The sequence below is a fragment of the Tauraco erythrolophus genome, chromosome 2 (assembly GCF_009769465.1).
Source record: "Tauraco erythrolophus isolate bTauEry1 chromosome 2, bTauEry1.pri, whole genome shotgun sequence".
In the NCBI taxonomy this organism is placed as follows: Eukaryota; Metazoa; Chordata; class Aves; order Musophagiformes; family Musophagidae; genus Tauraco; species Tauraco erythrolophus.
In genome coordinates, this window is record NC_141466.1 from 120486938 (window position 1) to 120513646 (window position 26709).

The 26709-nt window shown below is 42.3% G+C and overlaps 1 protein-coding gene across 1 annotated transcript; it reads left to right on the forward strand.

Moving 5' to 3' along the window:
* Positions 1-2836: 2836 nt before the first annotated feature.
* Positions 2837-26500, forward strand: ATL2 (atlastin GTPase 2). The gene is given in 14 exon segments (XM_086631842.1): positions 2837-2928; positions 8407-8541; positions 10008-10112; positions 11239-11289; positions 13661-13717; positions 14790-14886; positions 15182-15319; positions 16167-16294; positions 19928-19984; positions 21184-21260; positions 23791-24200; positions 24203-24243; positions 26347-26400; positions 26402-26500. Coding segments are annotated over 14 exon segments (1440 nt in total). The 5' UTR covers positions 2837-2904; the 3' UTR covers positions 26468-26500.
* Positions 26501-26709: the final 209 nt, after the last annotated feature.

Sequence of the window (26709 nt, forward strand, 5' to 3'; positions counted from 1 at the left end):
ATAGGAAGAATCTGCTTGTTTAGAAATAACTAATGATAAAAGACCACTCGTTTATTCGGAAAGTTTCTTGGCTTAGAGGCTTTGGGTGGCTGTGCTCTGTATTGGTGGAAGGATGCTGCTACAGCTCACCTTTTGAGGTCTGCCAAGGTTCTGATGACTTCCAGGTAGGAAAAGATGATTAATGTCAGGATCAAGTGAATGAAGAGAAGCTGCAGATTTTTCTTCAGGCTATTTTGCAGTCTACCTTAGTCTACAAAACTGATATCTTACTGCAGCTGAAGTGAAGTCTGCCTTTAAATAAAAAAATGTGAGGCTGTTTTAAGTAATCAAGTTAAACTGGTTGCCTGGGGAATACATATAAGCAGAGACTTCGACACACTGTATAAATATCTGTTTGCTAAAACACAGAGGTCTCTTCTTGGGGCAATCTAGTCTTAATGCTTTTATCAATAGAATTATCCCTTTATGTTTCTAGGCTGTGATGCTTTCTTTCTGTCGGAGTCTTCGTATCTCACCTGGGTTATCCTCCCAAGTTTTCTGACCCACAAAGGACGCTACCTATATGGGGCAAAACCTGTTTTGTAAACTCTTTCAAAAAAGAGGGCTTGTTAATTTCTGGGAATGCAAAAGCTTTAGGCCAAAGGTGAGAGTTTTTCTTCCAAAGTGGTGACCAATATTGTGTCAATGTGGTTTGTAGAGTTTGGTGTCCTGTTGACAGCTTTTCTTTTGAAGTTACTTCTTCCAGTTGTCAGACCTGCTGATGCAGTTGAGTTATTTTGGCCTGCTTTTTCAACCATTTTGAGTAGGGTGATGCTAGGGGCTGTTCTGCACACCCACTTGGACAACGGAGTTTAGTTCTAGCCGCTTAGGATTTAAGCATTCAAGTTTACTTCCTGTTCAAAACCAAGTACTACACTAGCTTGATATATTCAAATCATTTTTTGAGATTTAGTGCCTCTGGCCTTTGAGGCAGCACAGATTTGATGCTTGGAAATGAAAACCTCATCTCTGATTTGCAATGAAGTGAAGTGTTGTCAGAACCGGCTAAAGAGACAGTCATTGGAAAAACTCCAGGGTCACCATGTTACGAGTTCAAGTTCATGGTAATAACTTAACTGTCTCATTACATCACAAACAGAGTGCTTTCAAGCTGTTCATGAGTCCTTTGCTGAGAATTGTATCTAGGATGCCAGGTTTGACAGGAATGACTTGTAGGTCCTGTGGGTGTTGGCAGGGTCTCTGCCACAAGTGAATTAAATCGTGTTGCCTCATGACACATCCTGCAAGAGGAGCACTGCTGCCACGGGAAGCACGGGGGCTATGGAACATACCTGCAGCAGTGCATCGAGTACTTTAGGTGGCTGCTGCCTTGTCTTTGTTAAAGCAATGCTTGGAAATGCAAGTGTGCCTAGCAGTCCAGTGTACTTAACTTCACACAGTGATGTTCCCAGATAAGTAACTGCTGGGAAGGTGCCTCACTAAGGTTGTGCACACGGGATTCTGACAAATATGGCCAAAATGTAAATGTGGAGTTTGGAGGCAATTCTGTAAGCACAAAGCTGCTTGGATAGGAAAAGTGGAATCAGGCAGTGGGTAGAGTTTTTATGCTGTGGAACAAACTTCAGTGTTATGGTACTTGAACAAGAGAGAAGACTTCATCTGGACAGATCAGTTTGTATGGGTTTTCTTTTAGGCCTCTAGCCCAGTTAATTCTGCATTCCGGAAGTCATGGAAATAGAATATTGGTGCTGTTGTGCTATATGCCTGAAGGGCCATGTTTGCCTTAATTTGTCATTCGTTAGTAACTTAAATCTCATCTGAGTTACAGTTCTTCAGCTACTGGTTGACCCTGAAAGGGTATTGATTCTTAAATTGTGTATAACATATTCTCTTAACTCTTTTTGAAAGAGTTGATGCTTACTGTTATTAAATCTTGCTTAATAATGTGTCGTAGGAGGAGTATGAAGCCAGAAACTACTTCAATGTTTTTTTTGCTTGTCTTATCCCAGAAGTGTTAGATCTTGCACAGTGCTCAGGAGTTTGTGCTCTTGCAGGCAGTGAATAGGCACTCTGAAGTGTGTACTGTATTGAGAATTGAAACAGGTGTAATGTGTTGAAATGGAGAGGAACTTAGTCGTCTGCTGATGTGTGTAATCCTAGGGTTACTACTAGATCAGTGATCTTGCTTGTACATGTTGACAAGCAAAACTGACAGAAAAGTTGACTTTCCTTTTTTTTTTTTCCTTATAGTAGTGTAAGAAAGTGATCTAAAAATGGACTTTTTTGGTCCTCTTTGGAACTTATTTTAAACTAATTAATTTTTTCCAGTTAGAGAAAAGACCCTTGATTTTTTTTTTTTAATGGAAGTTACACTTAAGCCTTTAAAAGGGATTTTGGTGCTGAAAGCCAGTTTTCTTTTGTGATTTCTTAACATAGAGAATGCTGAAGATCAGAAGTGTAGACTATATGCAGAGCTAATGAAAATGGACAGGGAATGCTATTGATCTCATGTCTGCACGTGTGCATTCCCAAGAACATCACTTTTGCTACTGGAAGTCAAAGTCCAGCTCAAGGCTTCACTTGAAATAATGTTTAGTGCTGTAAGCTCTGACTTACTAACGCATTGTAACCTGTCAATTTGCAGGTAAGCATTATGAGGAAAGAAGAGGAGGAGGATTGCCCTACCTGACTCAGATGCCCTGCCAGACTCGGATGATGAGGTGGATTTGGATAAGCCATGCCCCATACAGATTGTTCTTGCTCATGAAGATGACCATAACTTCGAATTAGATGAAGAAGCATTGGAAAAAATCTTGCTTCAGGAGCACATCAAATATCTTAACATAGTAGTTGTGTCTGTAGCAGGAGCTTTCCCGCAAAGGAAAATCTTTTCTGCTGGACTTCATGCTTAGATATATGTATAACAGGGTGAGTAGTTTGGATTTTTCCCTACAGGAGAAAAGTAGTTTGATATTTTAGTTTTTTGCCTTTGTATTTATTGACTTCAGCACAAATATAGCAGGAATATTTTTCTTTACTTATTGGGGGGTGAGGAAGCCAGCTCTGTTCTACTCTGAAGAAGAGTATTTAAGTGACGGTTTTTCAATATACATTTTCCTGCAGTTATCAAGGGAGCTTATTGGTGCCCCCATGCAAGTGGGCATGAGAACAACTTGAATGAGGGAGCACAGTGGCCTTCTAGTTGAGATTCAGGGAAAGGCTTATCCAAGGAGTAGCTTGGAGCAATCTTGTTTTGATTCTCCTGAAATCATGTTGTAGCACTAGCTTACCCATTCTTGCAAAAAGAAGAATTTTATCAGGCAGCTCTTGGAGGACTAAATCTGAGGTATGGCAAAAGGGAGAGAATCTCCTGCTTGCTGCTTGGAATGTGTCTCTGAATATAATCCAGGAGATTTTAAAATCCTTTTAAGTCATTGGTTAATGAATGACTGATCCAAATTTAATTTCTGGTCCTCGTTTGTAACTTTTGGCTGCTGTTGTCTATACTGTGAACTCTTGGCTGGAATGGAGAAGGTGGGTTAGGGCCTCCTGTGAACATAACATCTGCCTGTCATAGGTTGTGTTGTGTTTCTTTTAATCTGCATAGTGAATGTTGACAATAACTGGTTTGTAGCTTTTTGAAGCTCTAAAAAAACAAACAAAAACCCCCAAACCCCTGAAAACCAAAACAAAATCCAAACAAACAAAAAAACCCACAAACAAAACAAAACCAACAAAAACCAAACAGAACTGATTCCTTTTTTGGTCACTGTTCCTCAGAGTTGGAATTCATGGCAGGAGAAAACTAACCATGACTGCATCTATTTTACCTTTGTGCTAGCTGGCTTGAGGAGAAATCAGGATGAACCCTGCATTTACAGGAAATACAGGAATATTGCAAAGAAGCTGCTGATATTTGGCAGAGACGAGGACTTCCTTTCCCTCATTCCCAGTAGTGCTTGATACTGAATTCCTCTCACTGATTTGCCAAGAGCTCTGTAAAAAAGACACTGAGGATATGGTAGGAGGAATACAGAGTAGCAAGCTGGTGCTCCCAACTTCTTAAGACTCTTGTAACCTAGGAAGGAATAAATGTTTCCTTGATATAGCTGTTCAGTGGGTGGCCTTTTGTGAGTGTATAAAGCCTCGCTAGAGTCCCTGTTTATATTACAAACAAAACAAAACCCAAATAAACCCCCAAACAAACTACAAACAAACAAAAAACCCAAACTCCCAAGAAGTGTAACAGTCTAAGCTAGATGGTGGATGGGTAGAGGTAGTGCTACTTCCTTCCAAAAACAGAAGGGGTGGGCTTTAAGCAAGTACTCTAACTTTCCTGATTGGGAAATAAAAGTTCATAAAGCAAATGGTTTGAAACACTGTTTCAGCCTTGTGTAATATCATGTGTCTTATTCCGTTGTTGTGCAATCACTTTTTTCAGTTTTCTATAGGTGTCCTTTAAATACCTGTTTCACTTGAGCTGAAGATGAAGGCAGACTTGGCCATCTATTGAAACAACTATCTCTTACCAAAGCAGGAGGTTTTGCTTTCTATGTGCTCCTTCTCACCGGGCATTTGTATTCTGAAGCTGTAATGCTTGCAGACCCTTAGCTGAGCTGATCCACTCAATGAGGCATCGGAATACTCTGCACTTTGCCAAATGTTTTCCTGCCAGCTCAGTGACATAAACTGGCTTAGGGAAAAAGTTTGACAAGCATCAGAGCTGCTGCAAATGACTGATGGGAGTTGGAGATGAGAGAAGTGCAATACCTCCTCTTTGAGCACTGCTGAATTGTATCAAGTCGAATGGTATCCTCTATGCTTTCGCAAATTCCAGTAGAGGGGGAAGACCTTGGTTAGCTTTATAGTATACCCTATAAAGTACTAAAAAAAACTCTTTAAAGAGTTTAAAACTCTTAAATTGATTGATGATCTTAAAGATGATTGCTTCATCTTCAGTCAGGCTACTTACACAAGTCTGTGTATTCTGTGAACTAAATATTGGATCCTGCACCAAATAATAAAGCATCTGCATTTAGTTTGTACACTGATCAATAATTTTAGGATATTCTCTGTGGATACAAATGTACATGATGAAAACTTGCCAAGGTACCTTCAGAAGCCCATTTTCTTGTCTTAAACCAAGAGCTAGAGATTATGTGAAAAGTTGCTGTAAAAATCTCTCTTGTGCCAGTTGATGTCACGGGTAGGATTTGGCGTGGCTGAGATTGGTCACTAACTTAGGGAGGTGGGCATCACGTTTCAAGTTCTGATACTTAGTATTATGATTGCTCATTTGGAATGGAACAAAATAATCCTAGAATGGTTTGGGTTGGAAGGGACCTTAAAGATTATCTAGTTCCAACCCCCCCTGCCATGGGCAGGGACACCTTCCACTAGACGAGGTTGCTCAAAGCCTCATCAACCTGGCCTTGAACACTTCCAGGGAAAACACATCCATAGCTTCTCTAGGCAATCTGTTCCAGTGCCTCACCTCTCTCATAGTGAAGAATTTCTTCCTTAGATCTAATCTAAAACTCTCAGTTTAAAGCCTTACCCCTTGTCCTATCATTACATGCCCTTGTAAAAAGTCCCCTCTCCAGCTTTCTTGTGAGGCTCTTTTAGGTACTGGAAGGCTGCTAGAAGATCTCCCTGGAGCCTTCTCTTCTCCAGACTGAACAGTCCCAACTCTCTAGCCTGTCTTTATAGGAGAGGTGCTCCAGCCCTTGGATCATTTTTGTGACCCTCCTCTGGACTCTCTTCAACAAGTCCCTGTCCCTCTTAGGTTGGGGTCCCTAGAGCTGAATGCAGTATTCCAGGTGAGGTCTCACAAGACAGAGTAGAGAGGCAGGATCGCCTCCCTTGGCCTGCTGGCCATGTTTCTTTTGATGCAGCCCGGGATACAGTTGGCTTTCTGGGCTGCCAGTGCACATGCTGGCTCGTGTGAGCTTCTCATCAGTCAACACCCGAAGTCCTTCTCCTCAGAACTCTTGCTAACAGCAGCAGTTGTGTACTCAGGAAGCTGCTGCAAGGATCCTGTGATCTTTGTTGCAGTTTAAGCCTAATTAAGAGTTGGGTGCAGTAAGTCCACTGTGTACTAATGGCACTATGCAAATAAAGCTGCATTTCCTTACTTTGGAATATATTTAGAGAGAGACTTTTTTTTTTTAGGTGACCGATACAAAATTTTAGTGCAACTTCTAGCTTAATTTCATGTAGGAACAAAGTCTGTCTTTTTTTTCTCCTATCTCTTGAATATCTTTCAAGCCAACGTGATGGATGAAGAGTTTAATACTTAGTTTTAACTAAGGAAAGATGGAGGTAACAAACTAGGAGTGCTTCAGAGGTCAGTCAGAGGCAGGCTCGAGTGCATTACCCACAAAATGAAGCAACTTCAGCTGAAGTTGTGCCTGTTCAGACACTGAAGTCTCCTGTGATGTGAATCACATGAAATCAAATGTGGTCGTTATCTGGTGCTCATTGAGGGACTTGTCAAAAGATTTGTGTAGTTTTGGTCTGAATTGCTATGAATAAGGACAGTTTCTGGACCAAACTGGGCAAAAGCATTCTTGTATAAATGACGAATGGAATATATTGTTGAATAACGTAACAGATTCTTTTGAAAGAGTGAAAAGCTGCAGTCCATTGACATATGCCTGTGAAATATGGTTCAGTATTGCAAAACTGTATCCTGGAGTGTACTGAAGTCAAAAACAAGCCTGGAGCTTTGATTTCTAGAGTGGCCAGTGGATGCATAAGCATCTTCTGGGATAAAAAAACTCCAGGGAAAAGCTGTTTGGGTTTTGCTTAGTCTTTCTGGTAGTGGTGTATATGCATGACATGACAAACAAAGAAAAAAAAAAAAAAAGCCAAACAACGTACCGGTGAAGAGCTGTGATTCTCTTTACTTAGATACCTGTTTTTATTTTCTGAATTTTTATCTGCTGATCTCGTTTACTTTTGGCATGTCTGATCCAAATAGCAGAGCTGAAATGTGTGCACTTAGCATTTGGGGAGAATGATGGTGCGGAAGTGCTTGATTGCCTTTCCCTCTTAGTATGGTTTGCTCTGCATGCTGCTAGGGGTAAGGAACCTATGCAGTTTTTTCCTATCCCCTTTTAGAGATAAACAGTTTCACTTATTTGTAGTAAGTATTTCTATTCTGTACAGGCCCTGGGTGCTAATGCTCTTCTCCGAGATGTGAAGAGATGTGTCTTGAGCTTTTTTTCTGAAAATTGCTAGTGCAGAGTCAGCAAGGTAGAGACCATAACCTGGTGAATTGAGAAGTCTCCCCTTTGACCTTCTCAAAGAGCACGCTTTCCTGGCTGCTAATCTGCTCTGGGCAGTCAGAGGCATATTTGTTAAATGTGTCTTTCTGTTCTGCCAGCATGCTGCGTTCTAGCCTGTGAAATAAAGGCTTTTCTCTAAGCCCCCTCGTCAGTTAAACTATTGTCTGCCTACCACTTCTCTCTTTTAGGGTTTCAATGTATATAAACCTATTGCAGTGACACTTCCTCAAGGTGCCCGTTCATGCTCCTTACTTGCCTAGTACATAAACTACGTTTCTGGGTTAAATGTGCTCATATAATGGCTGGATTCTTCTGCGTGAGCCATTGCTCTGTGTGTTGCCTGGTCTTTGAGGACGGAAGACCTCGTTACAGTACCATCAGTCAGAAATGTTAGCTGTAAACTGTTCTTGACTCTCTGATAGTGTTTCCCAAAGTGGGCAACGTGCCAATAAATTTGGATGGTCCATCCCATCCATATGGATGGGCTGATTGTTATGTGTCAAACTCTCAATGTGACCTTTTCTCTTGGATCCTAATCCCTTAGGACAAAGTGCTTTGTACCTGTGACAAGTATTGCTTGTAGACCATCTGGTCCTTGCCTGTTCTCTTTGACTTCTGCAGTCTGGTGTTGGGAGTTAGTGCAGAGGGTTATATGCTTGGCTAGTTTCAGCAGTTGACCTGTTTGTGAAGATCAGGTATTTTGTTCCTCACAGAGGTTTAGCTGTTCCTGTTGTTAAAATACATGCTATTTGCAACTGTGTTTGAGCTGAGTTCTAACAACTGTGAGAGATGAGCATAAGTGTGGAGTAGAATCAATGGACAAAACTGAGCTGTTCTCAATTAGCTCTGAGTGCTGGAGACTTGAAAGCTGTACACAGTACTCTTCAGTGGCTGAAGAGTTGTGCAACTGCTGAAATACAGTAGACTTGAACAGTGTTTCTCTGTGGATGATCCTTGAAACACAGCAGACGAGCATTGTGTTTTGATATTTTGTGTAGTGTTGTCAATCGGCTCTGAAGAAAATAAGAGAACAATGTGGAAGTCTGCTAATATATAGCATGTTTTAAAAAAAAAAAGTCTCTTTGGTTTTAAATAAGTTTCTCCTCTTGTTTTGTAGGCTTCTCCTTGTTGGATAGGTGGAAACACTGAGCCATTGACTGGGTTTACATGGAGAGGTGGATGTGAACGGGAAACCACTGGCATTCAGATTTGGAGTGAAGTGTTTGTAATTGATAAACCCAATGGAACGAAGGTAAGTGTTCAGCTTAAATAGGTGTTTTTAAGGATTTCTGCCTCTGTGTATATACCTTTAACGCCATGGGTTTCATGGAGGCAGTTCAAACATCAGTTGCTTTCCTTTGCATTCAGTAGCTGCATAACATATTTGGAAACCTTCTATCAGTACAAACATGAATTTTCCTGCTGGGTTGTAAGATTCAATCTCCGACAATAGTCCTATTCTGAGAGTAATTTGTTTTTGCAAAGTCTGCTCTGTCTAGGCTGATGGGTGGGATATCCTGTGGATGTGGTAAAACTGTAATGGCTATGAATACCATGTGTAGACAAATACTGTGATAAGAACAGTTCTGTAACAAACACTGTTTTTTTCAGAGATGAGAACGTGTTCTGGCTTGTTAGTTGTGTTCTAGTGAGATGTAATGCATGGCTGTAAGTACTGGAAACAGCTTCAGTGTCTGGAAGCTGGTCCTTCCGTGTAGTTTAACAGGTAGTCTGTAAAAAAGGACTAAGTCTTATAGGGGGTTAAAAGGCACAAACTATTCTAATCAAAGCTGGTGCATCTTTTTAACTCTAAGTCAGTTTAACTACAAAGTTTCATCATAGATTTTCATAGATGTTTATCTTCATGCTGAAACAAAGTGTTAATATTGTTAATAAATATTTACTCCACAGTACTGGTGGTGTGTCTTGAGCTACTCATGTTCTCCTGAACCATAAGCTCTTGGTTATTTAACTTTTATACTCTTGGCATTTGCAAAGGAAACATCTGATTGCCAATTAATATGGGACACTGCTCTTAAGTGGGTAGTGGCTTAGGGATGTACAGGAAGTTTTATCAAATTTCATAGCTAACCAAACAGTTCTCTGGCTAAAAAACAGTTAAGTTGTGAGGATCTGTTTGTGCTCTGGGGACAAATCACTCACTTGTTCTTGCTTATCAGTCATTGGTAACTGAAAGAGAAAGGAACTGTAGTAGATTCCAAAGATGAGAATTGGACAGATTAACTTTTAGTGTGAAAATCACTTCATTCCTTCTCATTCCAGCAGACAGTCCAGTATCAATTATCTTGTTTTCTTCTGAAAATGATTAAGATAGATACATTTTTAAAAGTCACTGTCTCACTCTTAGCTCTAATGAATTATTGCTACATTGTCAGCTGAGAGTGAAGTTCTTCCAGTGAATAAGAGCTGTCTGTTACTCCGCACTTTACTCCCACTGGGCTGAGGGAGGCTATTTTCGTGGGAGAGGGTAACTAATGTAGCAAGTCCAAGGACTTAGTGCTGATGACGTAGCCCTCTAGCTGTTGCTTACTCAGGTGTAGGTGTGTATATGCATGCGTGCAGGGAGCTGACTGGGGTTTCATAAGTAGGTATAGGGGCAGAGACTTGCTCTACTTGAAATAGGATTTATCCCAATGGCCTGGAGTTGGAAAGCGCTAACAATTTGGTTAACTATTGCTGCTCTTTAAAACTCTCTAGGTTGCTGTACTACTCATGGATACCCAAGGTGCCTTTGATAGCCAATCCACTATCAAAGACTGTGCAACGGTTTTTGCTCTGAGCACCATGACAAGTTCTGTCCAGGTGAGAATACCTGTGCTGGCAAATAATGGCAGCTATAGGAATCCTCTATCCTGAACATGCAAAGAATATCTGTCCAGCGACGCTTCAGAAGTTCACCTGCATATCTTCCTCCAGCTATCGTTTAAGCTTTCGTACTTAATGTCTTGTTTTCAGTGTAGTATACTACATAACTTCATAACTTTGTGCAATCAAGGTTATCCAAGGCCTAGCTGAGTTAAATTGCTGACCAAACTGGGGGATCCCAAAAATGTCAAAGTAGCAACTGCTTCTGTACAGATGTGTTACAGATTAGGGTGATACAGTTGGGGTAATCTTACACTGTGATCAGCTAAACTTACAATTGCTAAAGCTGTTAAACTTCTGGCAATTCTCTTGTGCTGTGCTCAAAACTACTTTTATGCTTGTGCCTTAAATGTGCCAAAAGTGAGCATGTTTTTGAGGGATGACAAGTGACCTTCTTCAGACATGCTACAGCTTGAAAGTAACAGGAGTATGTAGAATACTACTTCTGCCCTGTAAGGTTGTTTTTGGACGGTTTTTTTGTTTGTTTGGCTTCTTTGTTTGCTTGTTTTGTTCCTGTGGTTAGGATAAATTGTTGGTTATTGATGCATCTTTGAGTTTACTGCTGTTCAGTATTTGTGTTAGTGAAATAGGCATGAGCTCCCTGGATAAAATCAGATTTCTCTGGGAAAATTTGAAAGCAAAAAAAACCCCTGGTGAACTAACTACCTAGTCGTTTCTGTCAGAGATGCAGCTACTGGATCGCTGAATCCTAGAGCGCTTGGACTTGATAGTAAACAGATGTGCCCTTCTCAGTCCTCCTGTCTAACACTTTTGTGGTGATTTGAAGCATTCATCAGTCTTCTCTGATTCCTTTAGGGCTTGCTTCCTTGGAAAGAAGCTATTCTAAGAAGGATTTTGGGTAGTCAGCAGTGGTTTTGTACCTAGCACTTTGTATAAGGAAGTGAGTTTTGTTTGAGATGCATTCTATGACACCTTTCTAGTTGCTGACTTTCAGATAGTTAGATTTTTCTGAAGGGGGTAAAATAAGATACCTGAAAGAGACTGCGTGAATGTAAGATAACACTTTCATGTTACACTGTAATTCTTTTGCTGTCTCTTGCAGGTATACAACTTGTCCCAGAATATTCAGGAAGATGACCTTCAACATTTGCAGGTAAGAATATGCTGAATTTATGTTAAGCTGCCTCTGAGCTGATAGTCTTGACATTGTTCTTGAAGTTACTACTAATGTAATGGTGATTTGGGAGCTGCCTCCTACTTCATGTAAAACACTGAAGTTGACTTGATGCTAAAACTAGTACTCCTTATAACAACATTATTTGCATTAACTCCATGATGCTGTCATGCTTCTGCTGTGCCAATGCAGAGGCAAATAGTACAGGCTTCTAATCTGGCTAAATCTTGGCTTTCTAAAGTCTGTTCTCTATATAGTAAGTTCTGAAATTCCTAAAAGGGTGAGAAAGGAAAATGATTTATGGAAGTACTTAGTGAGAAAATTCCGATGTTTTCTTCTTTTTAGGAAAATGGACGGTATTTCATAACCAGTTTCTAAAGAAATGTGGGAGGTTGGGCCAGAGCAGAAAGAGTTATCTTCTATCCAGAAGCTTTCTCTAGTTTTTCAACTGAGAAATTTCTGCAGAGGTTTATTTCCGCTTAGAAACAAAAGCAGGAAAGCGTTGTGTCCTCTTTACTGTGAGTTTTCATCCTCTAATGGAACTTTGTGGTCAAAGGCCACTGAATTCTGCTTCATGTGAATGGTGCAAGATCCTTATCTCCTTAACTTAAAACCTGTAGCTTTAAAGGCTGGCTTGTGTAATTAACAAATGCCTGCCTGTGCTCAGGCCGTGACCTTGGCACAGCTTAAAACTGTTTTACGTGTCTTCTGATTGAAAGGACTTGTGTCTTGGTTAGTGCTGCAAAAGACTGGCTGCCAACACTGGAAGTAGGAAAGCAGTAACTAAACATAGTCTTGTGATGCTGTTCTCAGTTAACAGAGTTGTATCACTTGGCCAGTGCACCCCACCCCCAAAACAAACCAAGAAACCGAAAAACAACCAAGCACTGCAAACAAAAAAGCCTTAGCTAATTATTTGAAAGCCAGGCTTTCCTCATGACTTTGGTCCTTTGACGCCTCAGTGCAATCTGAATAGAGTGATGCCTTTCTGGAGGGTAAGATTTGAGGGAAGAAGTAGAAGAGAGAAGGTGATAAATACAAGCAGTAGGCAGGGCACACACATGCATGTAAAGTGGGCAAGGAATTGTGGGCTGAGGAAGGAAGTTCTGAATTTCTGTTACAACAAGAGTTTCTGTTACTCTGAAATACTGTTAGTCTCTGGCTGCCTTTTCCATGTAGTGGGGAGGTGAATGGGGAAGGGAGTTAGGATCAAAGGAGCCAGTCTCATGTGGATGTTCTTTTGATCAACACAAGTGGAACTGTCCTTTTGAGCCATGAAATTTATATCATATGTTCCAGGAGTTAGTTTTAATGCAGAACAACAGTTGCCTGATACTAGAGTATACTGGTGTGCTTCCTTCATCTCAACCTCCAAGATCTGTAAGGAGGCTAGCATGGATTGCACCTGATAGTACTGACTTCTGCTGAAACAGCCAGCACAGTCCATACTTTGTGTTCTCATGGGTTGTCTGGTCTGCTCAGTCCAGTGAAGAATGCTGCTGCTGGTAGTGAAGATGGTGAAAGCAACAAGAGGTAGACAGGTTCCTACAGGAAAGCTGGAGAGGGACTTTTACAAGGGTATATAGTGATAGGACAAGGGGCAATGGCTTTAAACTGAAACAGGGGGGATTTAGATTAGATCTAAGGAAGAAATTTTTCACTCGGAGGGTGGTGAGGCAGTGGAACATGTTGCCTAGAGAAGTTGTGGATGCCCCATCCCTGGAAGTGTTCAAGGCCAGGTTGGATGAGGCTTTGGGCAACCTGGTGTAGTGGAGGGTGTCCCTGCCCATGGCACGGGGGTTGGAACTAGATAATCTTGAAGGTCCCTTCCAATCCAAACCATTCTAGGATTCTAGGTGACACTTGCCTTTATACTGGAAGCAAAGAACAATTATCAGCGAAGGTCACAGGCTGAAGTGGAGATCTGGGACACTTCTGAACTTGGCTTGTATTTAAATGTCTGATGCATTGGCTCTAGCCAAATTCCTTGAGATTTCCAGGAATAAATTTTTTGTAGGAAGTAAGGGGCTTACTTCCTTAAACCTAGGAAACAAGCATTGGAAATGGGCTTGCTGAGAGATGCCATCAGCTTTCCTCTGAGAATAGCCCGCAGGCCATCCACTTAGCACTGTGGTCCATTGACAGTTGTGGAATGGCACTGTGAAACCAGCGGAAATCATGTTTCCTTCCCAAATTTTACTGAGAATCCAATTCTTGAGGTGTATTGGCCATTCTCAACCTGTAATAGGATTTAAGATTGAGTGCTTTATTTCCTAGTGACAGAATAGAATATTTTACAGTAGAAAAATGTATTTTACATGCGGCACCCTTACACTCTTCTTTCTATCAGTTGTTTACAGAATATGGAAGACTTGCTATGGAAGAAATTTACCAAAAGCCGTTTCAGGTAACTACATATGTTAAATGGATCTTAAGTAACTGAATGTGTTGAAAATGAGTTCAGGATAATCTATGAAGAGAAATTAGTTGGGCTGAAGCTAGCCTGTTCCTTACAAGACTGATTTTCCTTCCCTGTCACCACATTTCTTGACAAAAACGCAATGGAAAAATTCTGAAGAGGGTCACATTTGGTCAAATACAGCTTTATGCCTGAGTTATAAGGCACAAAAGGAATGAAAGTGCCAAGTGATGTGCAGATGTTAAGGAGAAAAGTTTCACACTGCCTTCTTTCTCGTTGCTCTTTGGAGATATGGTTGGTCTTTGCCGGTGGCACATGATTCTGAGTGAAGGTTGCAGGGCCTCTAAGAAACAGCACTGAGGAGGGCCATGTTGCGTTTCGTTTACCCAGACTGTTACTGGCTTCAGCGTTAGTCTCAAAACTGCTAGCATCTCCTGACCGTTAGGCCAGAGAAGGGTTTGAGGCTGCTTCTTCTTAGTAGGGACACAGACTGGTATCTCTCCCATCCCAAAGAATCCTCCTTAACCTATAAGGGTCCTTACTAGCTGGCTGCTGTTAGTGGTGAGTTTCAAGACTCTTCTGTCTCTAGAATATTCAGCCTGCAAGCGTGAGTCCCTGATGTTCTTGTGAGTGGCCCAGGCAAGATGCGTTCTTCGTAAAGCACCTTGTCTGATGTAAGGGTAATGTCAAGGTTTGTTTTCTGTCTTCAGCTGGTAGGAGACAGGACAGTGTAATCCCTGTGGGATAGCGCAAGGCAAACCCATGGAACAGGGAAGCTGTCTTTTTGAGACACTTAGGTATTTCCTTTCAGATAAGGAGTGAGTTAATTTGTGGGTTTGGTGTGTGGGTTTGGTTGTGGTTGGTTTTGGTGTTTGTTTTTTTGTTTGCTTGTTGGTTTCTTTTTTTTCCTTAAACAAGAAAACACTTGCACCACAAAACTACAAGTCTACTTCATTTAGAGTAGCCACGCTTAGACATTTTTTACTTAAAATAATCACGTGTGATAGTTTCTGACCTTAGGAATGATGCAAGCCATTCACTGCTGTTCTTCCTGTTACAGACACTAATGTTCTTAATTAGAGATTGGAGCTATCCTTATGAACATGCATATGGCTTGGAAGGAGGGAAAAAGTTCCTAGAGAAAAGATTGCAGGTACGTTATCTCCAGTAGTCCTAGTGCTATCTTCTAACTGAAGTGACAACATACTGTCAAGATAATCATTCACAATGAGCTAACTCTTTGTGCTAATAAAATACATCTGTGATGTTCACACTCATGTGCAGAGTTTCTGGGATTTAAAACTTGATGTTTTTTAGGTTCAGGAATAAAAGCTTAATAATACGCTTTTGTGCTTTTACTGCTTTTAAGCTGATACTTAGTAGCTTTGCAGTACTGCAATTAAGATTATCAGTTCTTACTCTCTTTTTTTTTTTTTTTTTAAATTTCTTCAGGTAAAGCAAACCAACATGAAGAGCTACAGAATGTAAGGAAGCATATTCATTCCTGTTTCAGTAATCTTGGCTGTTTCCTGTTGCCACACCCTGGTCTTAAAGTTGCAACAAATCCAAATTTTGATGGAAGGTTGAATGGTAGGAAGCTTTCCATTGTGTGTTTCTTGATTCAGATCACTGAGTTTATTTTCTTTTATAATGGAAGTTAAACACTGAACCAGTTGGCTATTGAAATGCTTGATTGGAAAATGTAGGGCTAGAAGGTGAAACTATGGAATCTAGAAACGTACATTGTGTGTTCTTTTCAGTGGTTTAAAGGCAGAGGAGTTAAGCAGGCAGAGGGAATGGATATCTTTCTGTGTAGCTGTTGATTGTAATCTGATAACTTGAGACATACTTAAAGGTCATTAAATAAGGATTTTAGAGCTAAATAAGGATTCCAAAAGGGAGAATTCACAAAATTAAAGACTTTACTTTCTTAAAATTGGAAGGGTTTTCTCTAAGAACTTGCTAAACCAAAAGTCATATCTAGAATGACTTTTAAAAAAAAAAGCTGTAGGCTTCTGCTACTGGAATGAGAGACAGTCAGGATTCCTCCAGTTGCAGCTTGTCCCCCGGCAGAGGGAATGTATCAGAATGGCATAGGCTAAAGGAGCAAGCGGGTTCGTGATGCTGGGATGCCAACCACCTCTGTGTTGAAGTCACAGACCTGTGGGACTGTTGTGTAAGAGGTTGGTGTAATTGGGGAAATGCTCTTTAAATATTACAAGGACTATGGAACCTTGTTCTTTCAGTCTGAAGTTAAGATTAAAGAGTAGGTAGAACTTACTGAAGCAGTACTATGTATTTAAGCCTCTTAAAAATACAGTCAAGAGTTGACACTGTGGATTTTGAAGGGTCATGGGTTATCAGTGTTCCTTTAGGAAATGTAAGATTGAAAACTAACCCTTTTTTTTTTTTCCTGAAATTGATTGAATTTTACTAGATATAGATGAGGATTTTAAGAAAGAACTGCAGAATTTGGTACCGTTACTGCTTGCCCCTGAAAACTTGGTAGAAAAAGAGATTAGTGGATCCAAGGTGACCTGTAGAGATCTTGTAGAATACTTCAAGGTAAGCAAACTTGTACTAATTATTTCTATTAATGGCCTAAAAGAAAGTATTCTAATTTTAGGGTATGTTGTTCCCAGAGAAGATAAGATATCTAGGCTGACACTCACTGATCAGCTGATCAGCTCACTTTTATTTTCATTTTGTTACTCTGACTTTCCAGAACTGGCACACAACTTTGTAACAGTACAGCTCTTTGCAAGCTGCTATGGGCAAAATTGTGTTGTGGGTTGGTGTTTTGGGTTTTTTTTTTGTTTGTTTGTTTTTCTTCTTTGTAAATAAGGTGAAAAATACTTCAAGCTATATTAGAGATTTTTTTTCCTACTTTGAAATCCTAGTTTGTCTGGATATGGTGCCTTTTTTAAAAACAAAACAAAACAAAAACAAAACAACCAAACCTGGGCCTCATGTAGATTGTATAGATAGAAAACAAGCTCTTAAACTGCTAGGTATGCAGTGAAAATTTCAGATACTTCCCTCTGGATTTTTAACATGCAAGGAAGATGCTTTCTAAACACTTCTATGTGCAGCACCACTGTATGCTCAGAAATATTTGTGTATGATACTTGCAGCTGTTAGAATCTTGAGCTGTTTTGGTATCAGAGTGACACCAGCAGAAAATGCGATAACATAATCCCTATATCACCAGGAACTGGTCTGCTGTGTGTAACCTTTTTTTGAATTGGAATGACTTAGCAGTTGGCTTGGTAGGAAAGTGCCACTCATTCCTAAAGACATTAATTCTGTGTTACTGCTTTTGAGCGTGCATATTAAAAGTAGAACGGAGTTGGGCTGATGTTTAGAAAGAACCTATGCAAGGGAGGAATCTAAGACCAGAACTCTCTAACACTTGTGAAATGAAGTAACTTTATAAGGAAAGACATGATATGGGATGCAGAAGTCATGGCTGTTCTGAGAAGCATAAAACCAACACTCTGGAGCTCTTATGTTCAGTCTCTGTATATACATGGTTGCATGCTGCTTTTTGTTCCACTTTCTTCTCTGGTGAGACCTGATCTATACAGCGTAGGGAGTGCTTGTTCAACAACAGTTTAGGAAAGGACTGCATCCTAAAAACTGAGTATGAAACCTCTTCTATTGAAAAGCTGACTGATTTGCATCCCATATCCAGTCTGGGAGCAGTCATGCGGAGTGCTGTGGTGTGCTGGGTTTGTGTGGTGGGGCTTTTCTAGTGGGAGAGGGGCTAAAGGGATGGCCCCTCTGAGAAGATGCTACAAGCTTCCCCAGCTCTGAGTCAGACCTGCCTCTAGCCAAGGCCGAGCCGATCGGGTGCCTCTGTGAATGACACTTAAGAAGGGGAAAAACCCCTGTGCCATGTGGGACCTGCAGCAGAGAGAGGGGGAGGGTGTGGGTGGCTGTCTGTGCTGGGCCGCTGCCTCTCGCCTGGCGGGGAGGGCCGCTGGCCATGGCTTGGAGTGCTCTGAAGGTCTGTGCTCCTGGGGCACCTGCTGGTTGGAACTTGTGCTGCTGGGGTTGCCAGAGCTCGTTGGGCTGATCAGGCCCTGCGCGGCTGCAGCAGAGAGAGGAGTGAGATGTGAGAAGCAGCTCTGCAGACGCCAAGGTCAGTGAAGAAGGGGGAGGAGGTTCCCCTGCAGCCTGTGGTGAGACAGCAGGCTGTGCCCCTGCAGCCCGTGGAGATTAATGGTGGAGTGGAGATCCTGCCACAGCCCATGGAGGATCTCATGCTGGAGCAGGTGGTTGCACCTGAAGAAAGCCATGACTCCATGGGAAGCCCATGCTAGAGCAGTCTTTTCCTGAAGGACTTCACCCCGTGGGAGAGACCCACTCTGGAGGAGTTCATGAAGAACTGCAGCCTGTGGGAAAGACTCAGAGAAGTTTGTGGAGAGCTGTCTACCATAGGAAGGGACCCCATGCTGCTGGAGATTAATGGTGGAGCAGAGATCCACCTGCAGCACGTGGAGGACCCCATGCAGGCGCAAGTGGCTGTGCCTGAAGGAGGCTGTGACTCTGTGGGAAGCCCATGCTGGAGCAGTCTGTTGATAAAGGACTGCGCCCTGTGGGAGGGACCCACGCTGGAGCCAGTTCATGAAGAAGCTGGAGCATGTGGGAAGGAGTGACATTGGAGAAGTTAGTGGAGAACCATCTCCTATGGGATGGGAGCCCATGATGGAGCAGGGAAAGAGTGTGAAGAAGAAGGAGCGGAAGAAACAGTGGTGTGATGGACTGACCACAACCCTCATTCCCTGTCCCTCTGCACTGCTGTGGGGAGGAGGTAGAGAAAATTCAGAGCAAAGCTGAGCCCAGGAAGAAGGGAGGGAGTGGGGAAAGATGTTTTTAAGATCTGGCTTTGTTTCTCTGATTTGATCTTTAACAAATTAAATTGATTCCCCTTCCTCCCTTCCCTCAAGTTCAGTCTATTTTGTCCGTCACCGTAATAGAGTGAGAACTTTCCCTGTCCTTGTCTCAACCCTCGAGCCTTTTGTTATATTTTCTCCTCTCCATCCAGCTGTGAGGGAGGAGTGGACAAGCAGCTGTGTGGTGCTTCATTGCCGACTGGGCTAAACCACATGCAGAAAGGCTGTGGTTATGTAACTAAAGAGGACTGCTCCCTTGGCACTATGCATCTAAAGCTGAGATCGTGAAGCCTGAATTGGAAACTTGGAAGGCTTTTACTGGTGGAAATAGCTACAGAAGCAAGGAGAGTGTCAAGGGAACAGAGTCCTGTATAATTCTATACGTTTTGTAGGTTGTCGTACAACCTAGAGCATTGGGTATATAGGGACTCTGATAACCTTGTTCTCTCCTCTGCAGAGAAGAATCCTCAGGGCAGAGGCTTGTAGACAAGATGAGGGGGGAGTGCAGTAGTAGCATGAAGAACTGCCCAGCCTCTGAGGGGCTGAGAGTGGCCTTGTTGGTCCAATTTGTACAGCTTGTCCAAAGTGCTGGAATGGCTACTGCTGCTGCTTGCTATGCCTCCTCTGCTAATCTGTCCCAAAGAGCTGTGCTGCGGGCCATCTTGAGGCTGGAGAAGAAGACAGGAGGGACATGTTCTCTTCTAGCCTTCTGAAACCCTGGTGAAAGAAAGGACATCTGAGGACTGGTGGGGTGGGGCACAGAGGGATAGGCTGCTGCCTTGGCTTCCAGAAGTATTTTGGCAGCTCAACTCTATCTGCATTAGTGCTTTGATCTGGTTTTTTTCCTCCTCTACTTCAAGGGAGCGAGGCGTATGGGGAAATGTAAGTACTGGTTCTCTTGGCACTGGGGTATGCTTAGACAGACCTCTTGTCAGAAAGGCTGTGTGGGATAGTCATCTTCACTCTTTTGTTCTGGGTGAAGATTCCCTGCCTAGCAAAGACCTTCTTAGGTATTGGAGGGAGCAGAAACCTGCCGTCAAGCCTGTCACTTCTTGAGATAGTGGCCGTGTCTCCTCAAGGTGCTCTGCTACCCTGCTAGGCCCTAGCCTCAAATGCACAGGGAAGTAAAGGCATTAAAGCACTAGGGATAACTGTGAAAATACCAGACCTGTATGAAGAAATTTACTTAATTGAATATTTAGCATTATTACAAAGAATAATGAACTCTATCATCCCTCTTTTCTCTTCCTCAATCATAAACATTTAGGAAAAAGACTTTTTTTATTTTTCTCCCATTTAGGCTTACATTAAAATCTATCAAGGAGAGGAGCTACCTCATCCGAAATCTATGCTGCAGGTATTTAGTTTTATTTTCAAGTAATCTGCTAGATGATGTGTACTTTGTAAATTCTTAGCAATTAAAGATCATGACTGCTGCAAGTCTGAAGCTCCTACACACAGAGCTGTAGTTCTTGAAGGACCTGTGTGCTTTGAAAGCCAACTGAACTGTGTGGCCTGTGTACACACTTGTGTCTTCCCTCAGCTCCATCTACCAAACGGAGCAGGAGTATATCTGAGTGGTTGGGGTTTTTTTACCTGCTTCAATTTCTAAGCATGTGTTTCCTGTAACTTGCTATTTTGTCAGTAGCTTTCAGACTGTATTCAGCGGGCTTTTAGCATCAGATGAAATGGAGAAGGCTTATAGTAATGCAGTGGCTATCGCCACTGTCTTGCAGTGCTGGGCTACGGGGTGGGTTTGTTAGATTGCATAACTGCGTTGAGGTTTCTTTTCTGGGTTGATCCAAAGAGGGTGTAATCAGCTTTGAACTGATCTGAACACAAACTGATTGTATAAAGCTGTGCGTTGAACCTTTGAATTGTTTGGGATGAAGAGCTTTCACCAAGTGTGGGCTTTGGGTCAGTTTTAAGCATTTTGTGTTCGTAAGACTTGGGTTTTAAGCTTCCTGTGTCACTTCGTAAAGAAATGACTGTTCTGGGTGTTTTCTCATTCCATCAAGGAACCAAATCTTTAGACTTTTGGGGGGAGTTCAGGAAACTCATCACAATGAATCAACAGCTGCTACGTTTCCTCTACTTAGCATGCTGTAATGTGGCTGGGAGACACAGACGATGACATCTTGCAGCATTACCTAGAAAACTGTCTCTGACATGACACAGGTTGAAAACAGTCTTAAATTCTTACACATTCTGACACCAAAACTGTAATACCAGCTTGCTTATTTTCTCACAGGTAGTGATGTATTGGGATTAACATCTAATATTTTAGTGGTTCTTATTTGCTTATTAACAATAAGAGCATTCAGAAGAGATTGCTCATGATGACAAGCCTGTACAAGCACATGAGAGTTTTGTCCGTAGCTGTACTAGAAAGCTGAAGAGGGTGTTTCTCCTAGTCAGTAATCTGTTTTAATGGTGAGATGTTTTCCTGGCAATCTGAAGCTTTGGAGGTGGTGGGGGATACCGTTAGGCTGTGTAACCACATGTATGTAACTAGCTGGTAATGCTTTGATGGTGCATGCCCCTCAATGTTTCCAGGCAACAGCCGAGGCGAACAATCTTGCTGCTGTGGCAGGAGCAAAAGACTTGTACAGTAAAGGCATGGAGCAGGTATGATGACAAAACTTTTTCTAACTGCCTACGTGCAAATACAGGCCTTCAGTTTTAATGTTGTACTTGGTGTTGGTTGTGAGAATGTTGATGGAGAAAAATAGCTTAGGGCCAGTATTCCTGTTTTCTGCACTCTGCTCTGTGGTTAGATGTCTTGTGCAGCAAACCAGGCTTCTTTGAGACAGAAATTGCTGGGGAGGCATGGGAATGGGCATGTTTGTAAGATACCCCTGTTAGTTCCACCTGTTGCTCTTGACAGACATCTTAAAATCCTGTGACATGAAATGGGCAAACAGGTGAGGAGATATTTGGTGGGCCAGGTCACGCAAGGGTAGAGTTCTAGTATTATGGTCTCATGCTTCTGAATAGTGGTTGTTCATTACCTATAAAATGCAAAGATTAAAACTATTCTAGTTTTAAAAAAGCAGTTTTAAAAACCCCTTGAAATAAAGAATTAACTTCTCTGAAAAGGCTGTATATGTAATTTACTACTTGCTGCTTCTCTTGAAGATAGCAACTTACACCACTCCAAGCTGAATGTCTGGAAGGACTTCATACCTCAACATAGTGTTATGCAAGGTTTTATCATAGGAAATTCTGAAAACAATTACATGTCTCATAAAGGTTACAGGACGGTGTTTATTGTGAATCTCTCCAACCAGAAAAGACCGGTAGGTGTGATAACATGCTACAAACATAGCTCCCCGTTAACTAGGCTAATTCTGGTCTAATCACTGAAGTAGCTTTCTATTTTGAAATTAGAGTAAGACCTAATGCTAGTGGCAGACTAGCCAGTTCCAGGCTGTTTTTAGAATGCTCTGCTGGTGTAGAGGGACTCCTTCATTTGTTTCCATTTTGGAAAATCTCTTGAAATAGTAAATGGGTTGTTATAATAAATGCCAAGTCTGCCTTCCTCCCTTGAATCTTCAATGGCTGTTGAGGTACTGTAGTTGTAGGTTTCTTACTTGGGGGAAGGGAATAAACTGGAACAGATGTTCTCTTAAGCAGACTTTGTTTCCATAGTAATGTTCCCCAGCACTGTATATTTTTATATCACTGTAGAGATACACACCAATGTCTTGAGTCGTTCCTTATCCAGATGTCTCAGATGATGTTTTTAATGTGACACAGCTCTGAAATTTCTATTTTTAGGAACAGAAGTGGGAACTCTTTGGATTTAAGACTGGATTATGTAAAGATAGTTCTTACTGTAGTTTCTGAGTTCTCTTCATGAAACAAAGCCCTCCTTTAATGAGTATGCGTAGCCAAATACTGTCCCTCTAATGACCTTAAATGTAAGGAACAACAAGTGCAGTCACACAGAGTATGAGAAAACAGTGGCAGTTATTTGTGTGGTGGTCTCGATGCATCAGCAGTTTCTAGTGTTGAAGCTGTCTGGGCAATGTGAAATGACCGTTTTGGAGGATGAGACTAGTAGCCATTCTCCAGGGAGTTTTGCGAGATGTGGAGGACTTCAATATGGAAATGCAGAAAGGTGCTTGTTAAACTGACCAAGGGTGGAGTGGGGTGTCAGGATCTTGACAGTGAAGTTGGCTTGAAGAAGCTAGCCATGAAGCCATGCATCTTGTGAGGCAGAAAGGGGATGCTGTACTCTGAGAAAAGTGATGTCCTGCTGAAGGGATAGCAGCAGAAGAAAGTTGTTGCTGCACTCGAGACATTGAGATGACAAGCACTGTGATAAGACTACCTTGAGGCAGGAGAGGGAAGGCTGTTGTTTGACATGACATGGAAAGAGTCTTCAGTTTCTAGACATAGTCTAACTGTGAGACTGGAGGAGTTGGAGCTGATCTGCCGTATGTATGTCTCTGGCCTAGGTAATCTCTAATCGTAGTCCTCAAGAGGTCAGAAATCAGTCTTACAGAGTAAAAGTCCTTGTAGTCTTGCCATTTTCATACCCGTGCTGATTCGGGGAGCAGAAGATGGTGGGTGTCTGTGTCACAGGTATCTGTTGGACCCCATGGTCTCATCCCTTCAGCAGAAACATACTGTCACAAGTTGATCTGAATCAATCCTAGAGGACAGACTAGGGTAGAACAGGCTGAAGATGTCAGCAGCTAGTTCTTCGTAATTCATACCACCTGGTGAGTTCCATGGAGCCTGCTAGTCGCAGCAATAAACAGGAATAAACTTGTTGAATGGGTAAAATCTATCTTGTTTGTCCAGTTCTGCGTTGACCCTTTCACTGAGATAGATGACGAGGATGTGAACAGCTGAGGGGAGGGCTTGTGGCCTTCAGAATTCTACTTAACCTTCTTCAAGCCAAGCTTTCTCTGCATCCTGGTGTTCCTTTGTTTCACCTTTTCATGACAGGAATGTACAGATGGCTGATGTCCTGTCCTTCTGGGCTTGCCCAAAGGGACAGGTGAAAGTATGAGTTCAGTCATACAAAGCCAAGAAAGCTGCAGGAGGCAGTCTGATGCTGGCTTGAGGGGCGGGGTGGGGGGGGAGATGTGCGGCAGCACTGAGAAGCAGGTTTGCTTTCTGTGCAGCAGAAGATACTCAGAATGTGATGACCTCATCTCTGATTGCTCTGACAGGTTTGTGGGGAGATAAGCCTTACATTGCCCCATCGGACCTTGAGCGGAAGCACCAGGATTTCAGAGAGTCAGCTGTCAGGCAGTTCCGCTCGGTGAAGAAGATGGGAGGGGAGGAGTTCTGCCGGCGCTACCAGGAACAGCTTGAAGTGGAAATCGACGAGATCTATGCAAACTTTGTGAAGCACAACGATGGCAAAAACATCTTTTATGCTGCTCGTACCCCTGCCACTCTATTCGCAGTCATGTTTGCCATGTACATAACCTCAGGACTGACTGGGTTCCTTGGTATGAACTCCATAGCTACCCTGTGTAATCTCGTGCTGGGGATGGCTCTTATATCGTTTTGTACTTGGGCATATGTTAAGTACTCTGGGGAATTCAGAGAAGTTGAACAGCCATTGATCAGATTGCTGAAGCTATATGGGAACAGGTTGGTATCAATTTTTAATGCAAAATCTTCCTTTCTTGAGCAGACATATCAAGCAGCTTCTGTTCAGTGCTGTGAGGTGAAAAGCTGCTCTAAAAACCTAATGGAGCATGCTGGTGCTGCCAAAGGGAAAATCAGCTCGGAAGTGTGACTGCTTTCTTCAGTAAGAGATGCCGCACACAAAGAATGTTAAGCAAGCTTAGGATATTACCAAAAAGTGTTAAGACCTTACCAGGTGCTTGGACAGTAAAGAGTGGAGGGACTCTTTAAAATCTTGTTGCTTTTTCAGAGCAAGGAATTCTGCTTTTAAAGGTATGTTTAAAGTGATAAACTTGTCCTTTGGATGTGATGGATAAAATATCTCAGGTGGTGCAAGAAATGGGGAAGGTGAAACACTGCTGCTCTCCCCCACTTTGCCTGATAATGTGGACACTGGAGGGCTAATCAGACCTCAGAGAACTGGCTGATGACTTGCAGCAGCCAGGGCCCGACTTGTAGCAACTGCTACAAGAGGTGGTTTCTTCCTTCGGGAAGACTTGTGCTGTCTGTGACAACTTCAGTTGGTGCAACTGCTGTTGCATGAAGTACTTGCCAGACAGACTTAATTTCTGAAAGAAAAGATGACACGAGTGTAAGAGTAGCAAAGCTGGAGGAGAAAGCATTCTGTACAGAGCTTTTGCTGCCTGAATCCAGTTGACACAGCTGTGTCAGTAAAGCCAACGTAGAAAATTCCTGACCAACTCTTAGAAGTAGTGTTTGGAGCATTCCGAGCGGCTATGTCCCGTGCCAGCAGAAGGGAAACACTTTGTCGCTGCTGTTACTGGAAATAAAGGGCTCACTGGCTTACCTGGAATGACATTAAAACGGGTCCTACAAGGCACAGGCAGGTAACTAACAAAGCCTTCCATACAGAGGCTCTCTTGAACATCTGAAAAATGATTCTGTTCAAGGCTCGCTGTAGGCAGTGGCACACTAGACCTGTCTGAGCCACCAGGTAAGGTTATGAGTTTTACTGGAGCAGAAAAAATGGATCTCTAATAATAGGAGGGAAATGAGCATCAGGGTACTAAATGTGGAGATACACTTCTCTAACTAGTGATTACAATTGAGGCTCTCCTGTACCACTGTGGCTTGTTGCTTTGGAGCTGGGGACGGAAGAGAAAAGTGAGAGGTGGCAGTTCCATGTGCAGTACTTGCTGAGTGCTGCGGTAGAATACCTGGAGCACCCAAGGCTTGATGTGACTTCCCATCTTCCCTGGAAGGGGGAGAACTTGGCTTATGCTGGCAGGAGCTTGCCTTCTGTGGGCTAGAGAAAGGTGGTCTCCAGAAGAGCCTGCTGGTGGTGTTGCTATGGGTGCACGTCACCAATAACACACAAAGCACCTACAGGTCGTGTCTGAGTCACTCTGATGATATACACCATATTTTTGCTATTGATTTTTCTGAATCTCTTCATTTCTTTTCCCTCCTTGCTTCAGAGGAATCCCAGGAAGGTGAGAAGTTACTGGCGGTCAGTTTCTTTTTCTGAACTTGATTTTTCTGCTACCTTCTAAGAGCCACTTTGCCTAACAGCTGAATTCGTGTTTTAGGTGTTTCCAAACTCTTTGAAGTCCTTAGACGCCGAACGATTCGCCGTGCTCTTACATCAGTGCCGCGACAGCGACTCTCATCCAACAATAACAAGAAGAAAAACTAGCCAGTATTTTTAACTTTCTTTCTGTATCTGAAGTGTTCACACTTACACATATAGGACAATAAGCTGAACCGTCTGGGCCGGTCTGCATAAATGCTGTAACCATACCAGACTGATGCTGCATAGAGGGTATGGAATTGCACTCCATCTTCTAGGAACTGTAAAGTGGTTGGAATTCAGTGAAATACTGCTGTATAGGAGGGATATCACTTGTGTTCATAGCATGTGACTGATTTAACCTCATTACTCTAGCAGCAAAACTCATTCCTCTTTCAGTTCATGCCAGTTTGTGTCAGACCAGCATTCTTCAGTTCTTTTCATTGTTTCAAGTCTCATCTCTTTGTATGTTTTTGTATTTTGTTTTCCTTGGTTACCTCATTTTTTTTTTCTTTTGCACGTTTCTCATTCCACAGGTGTTGAAGCCCATGAGTGATAATTTGATGGAGGATCATATGAGGCAGTCTGTAAAAAAACTCCATCAAAGCAGGCCTGACCGAGCAGGTGTCTCACCATGCCAGACTAAAGACAGACTGACAGCTCATCTCCTCTTCAACTCTGCCCTCTCATCCTAGACATGCTTGCTGTACCATGAGAACTCAATAATAAAAAAAGAATAAAAATAAACCAAAGTTTACAATCAACTGTAGAAGTAGTTTAGTGTGATTGGCTTCACAGACTGCTGCCATCACCTGGGAAGAGTGTTGTCAGTGCTCTAAGACAAACTGGTGCCATGGAGACTGCTGGGGTGGAGGGGAAGGCATCTGTTTCACGTGTAG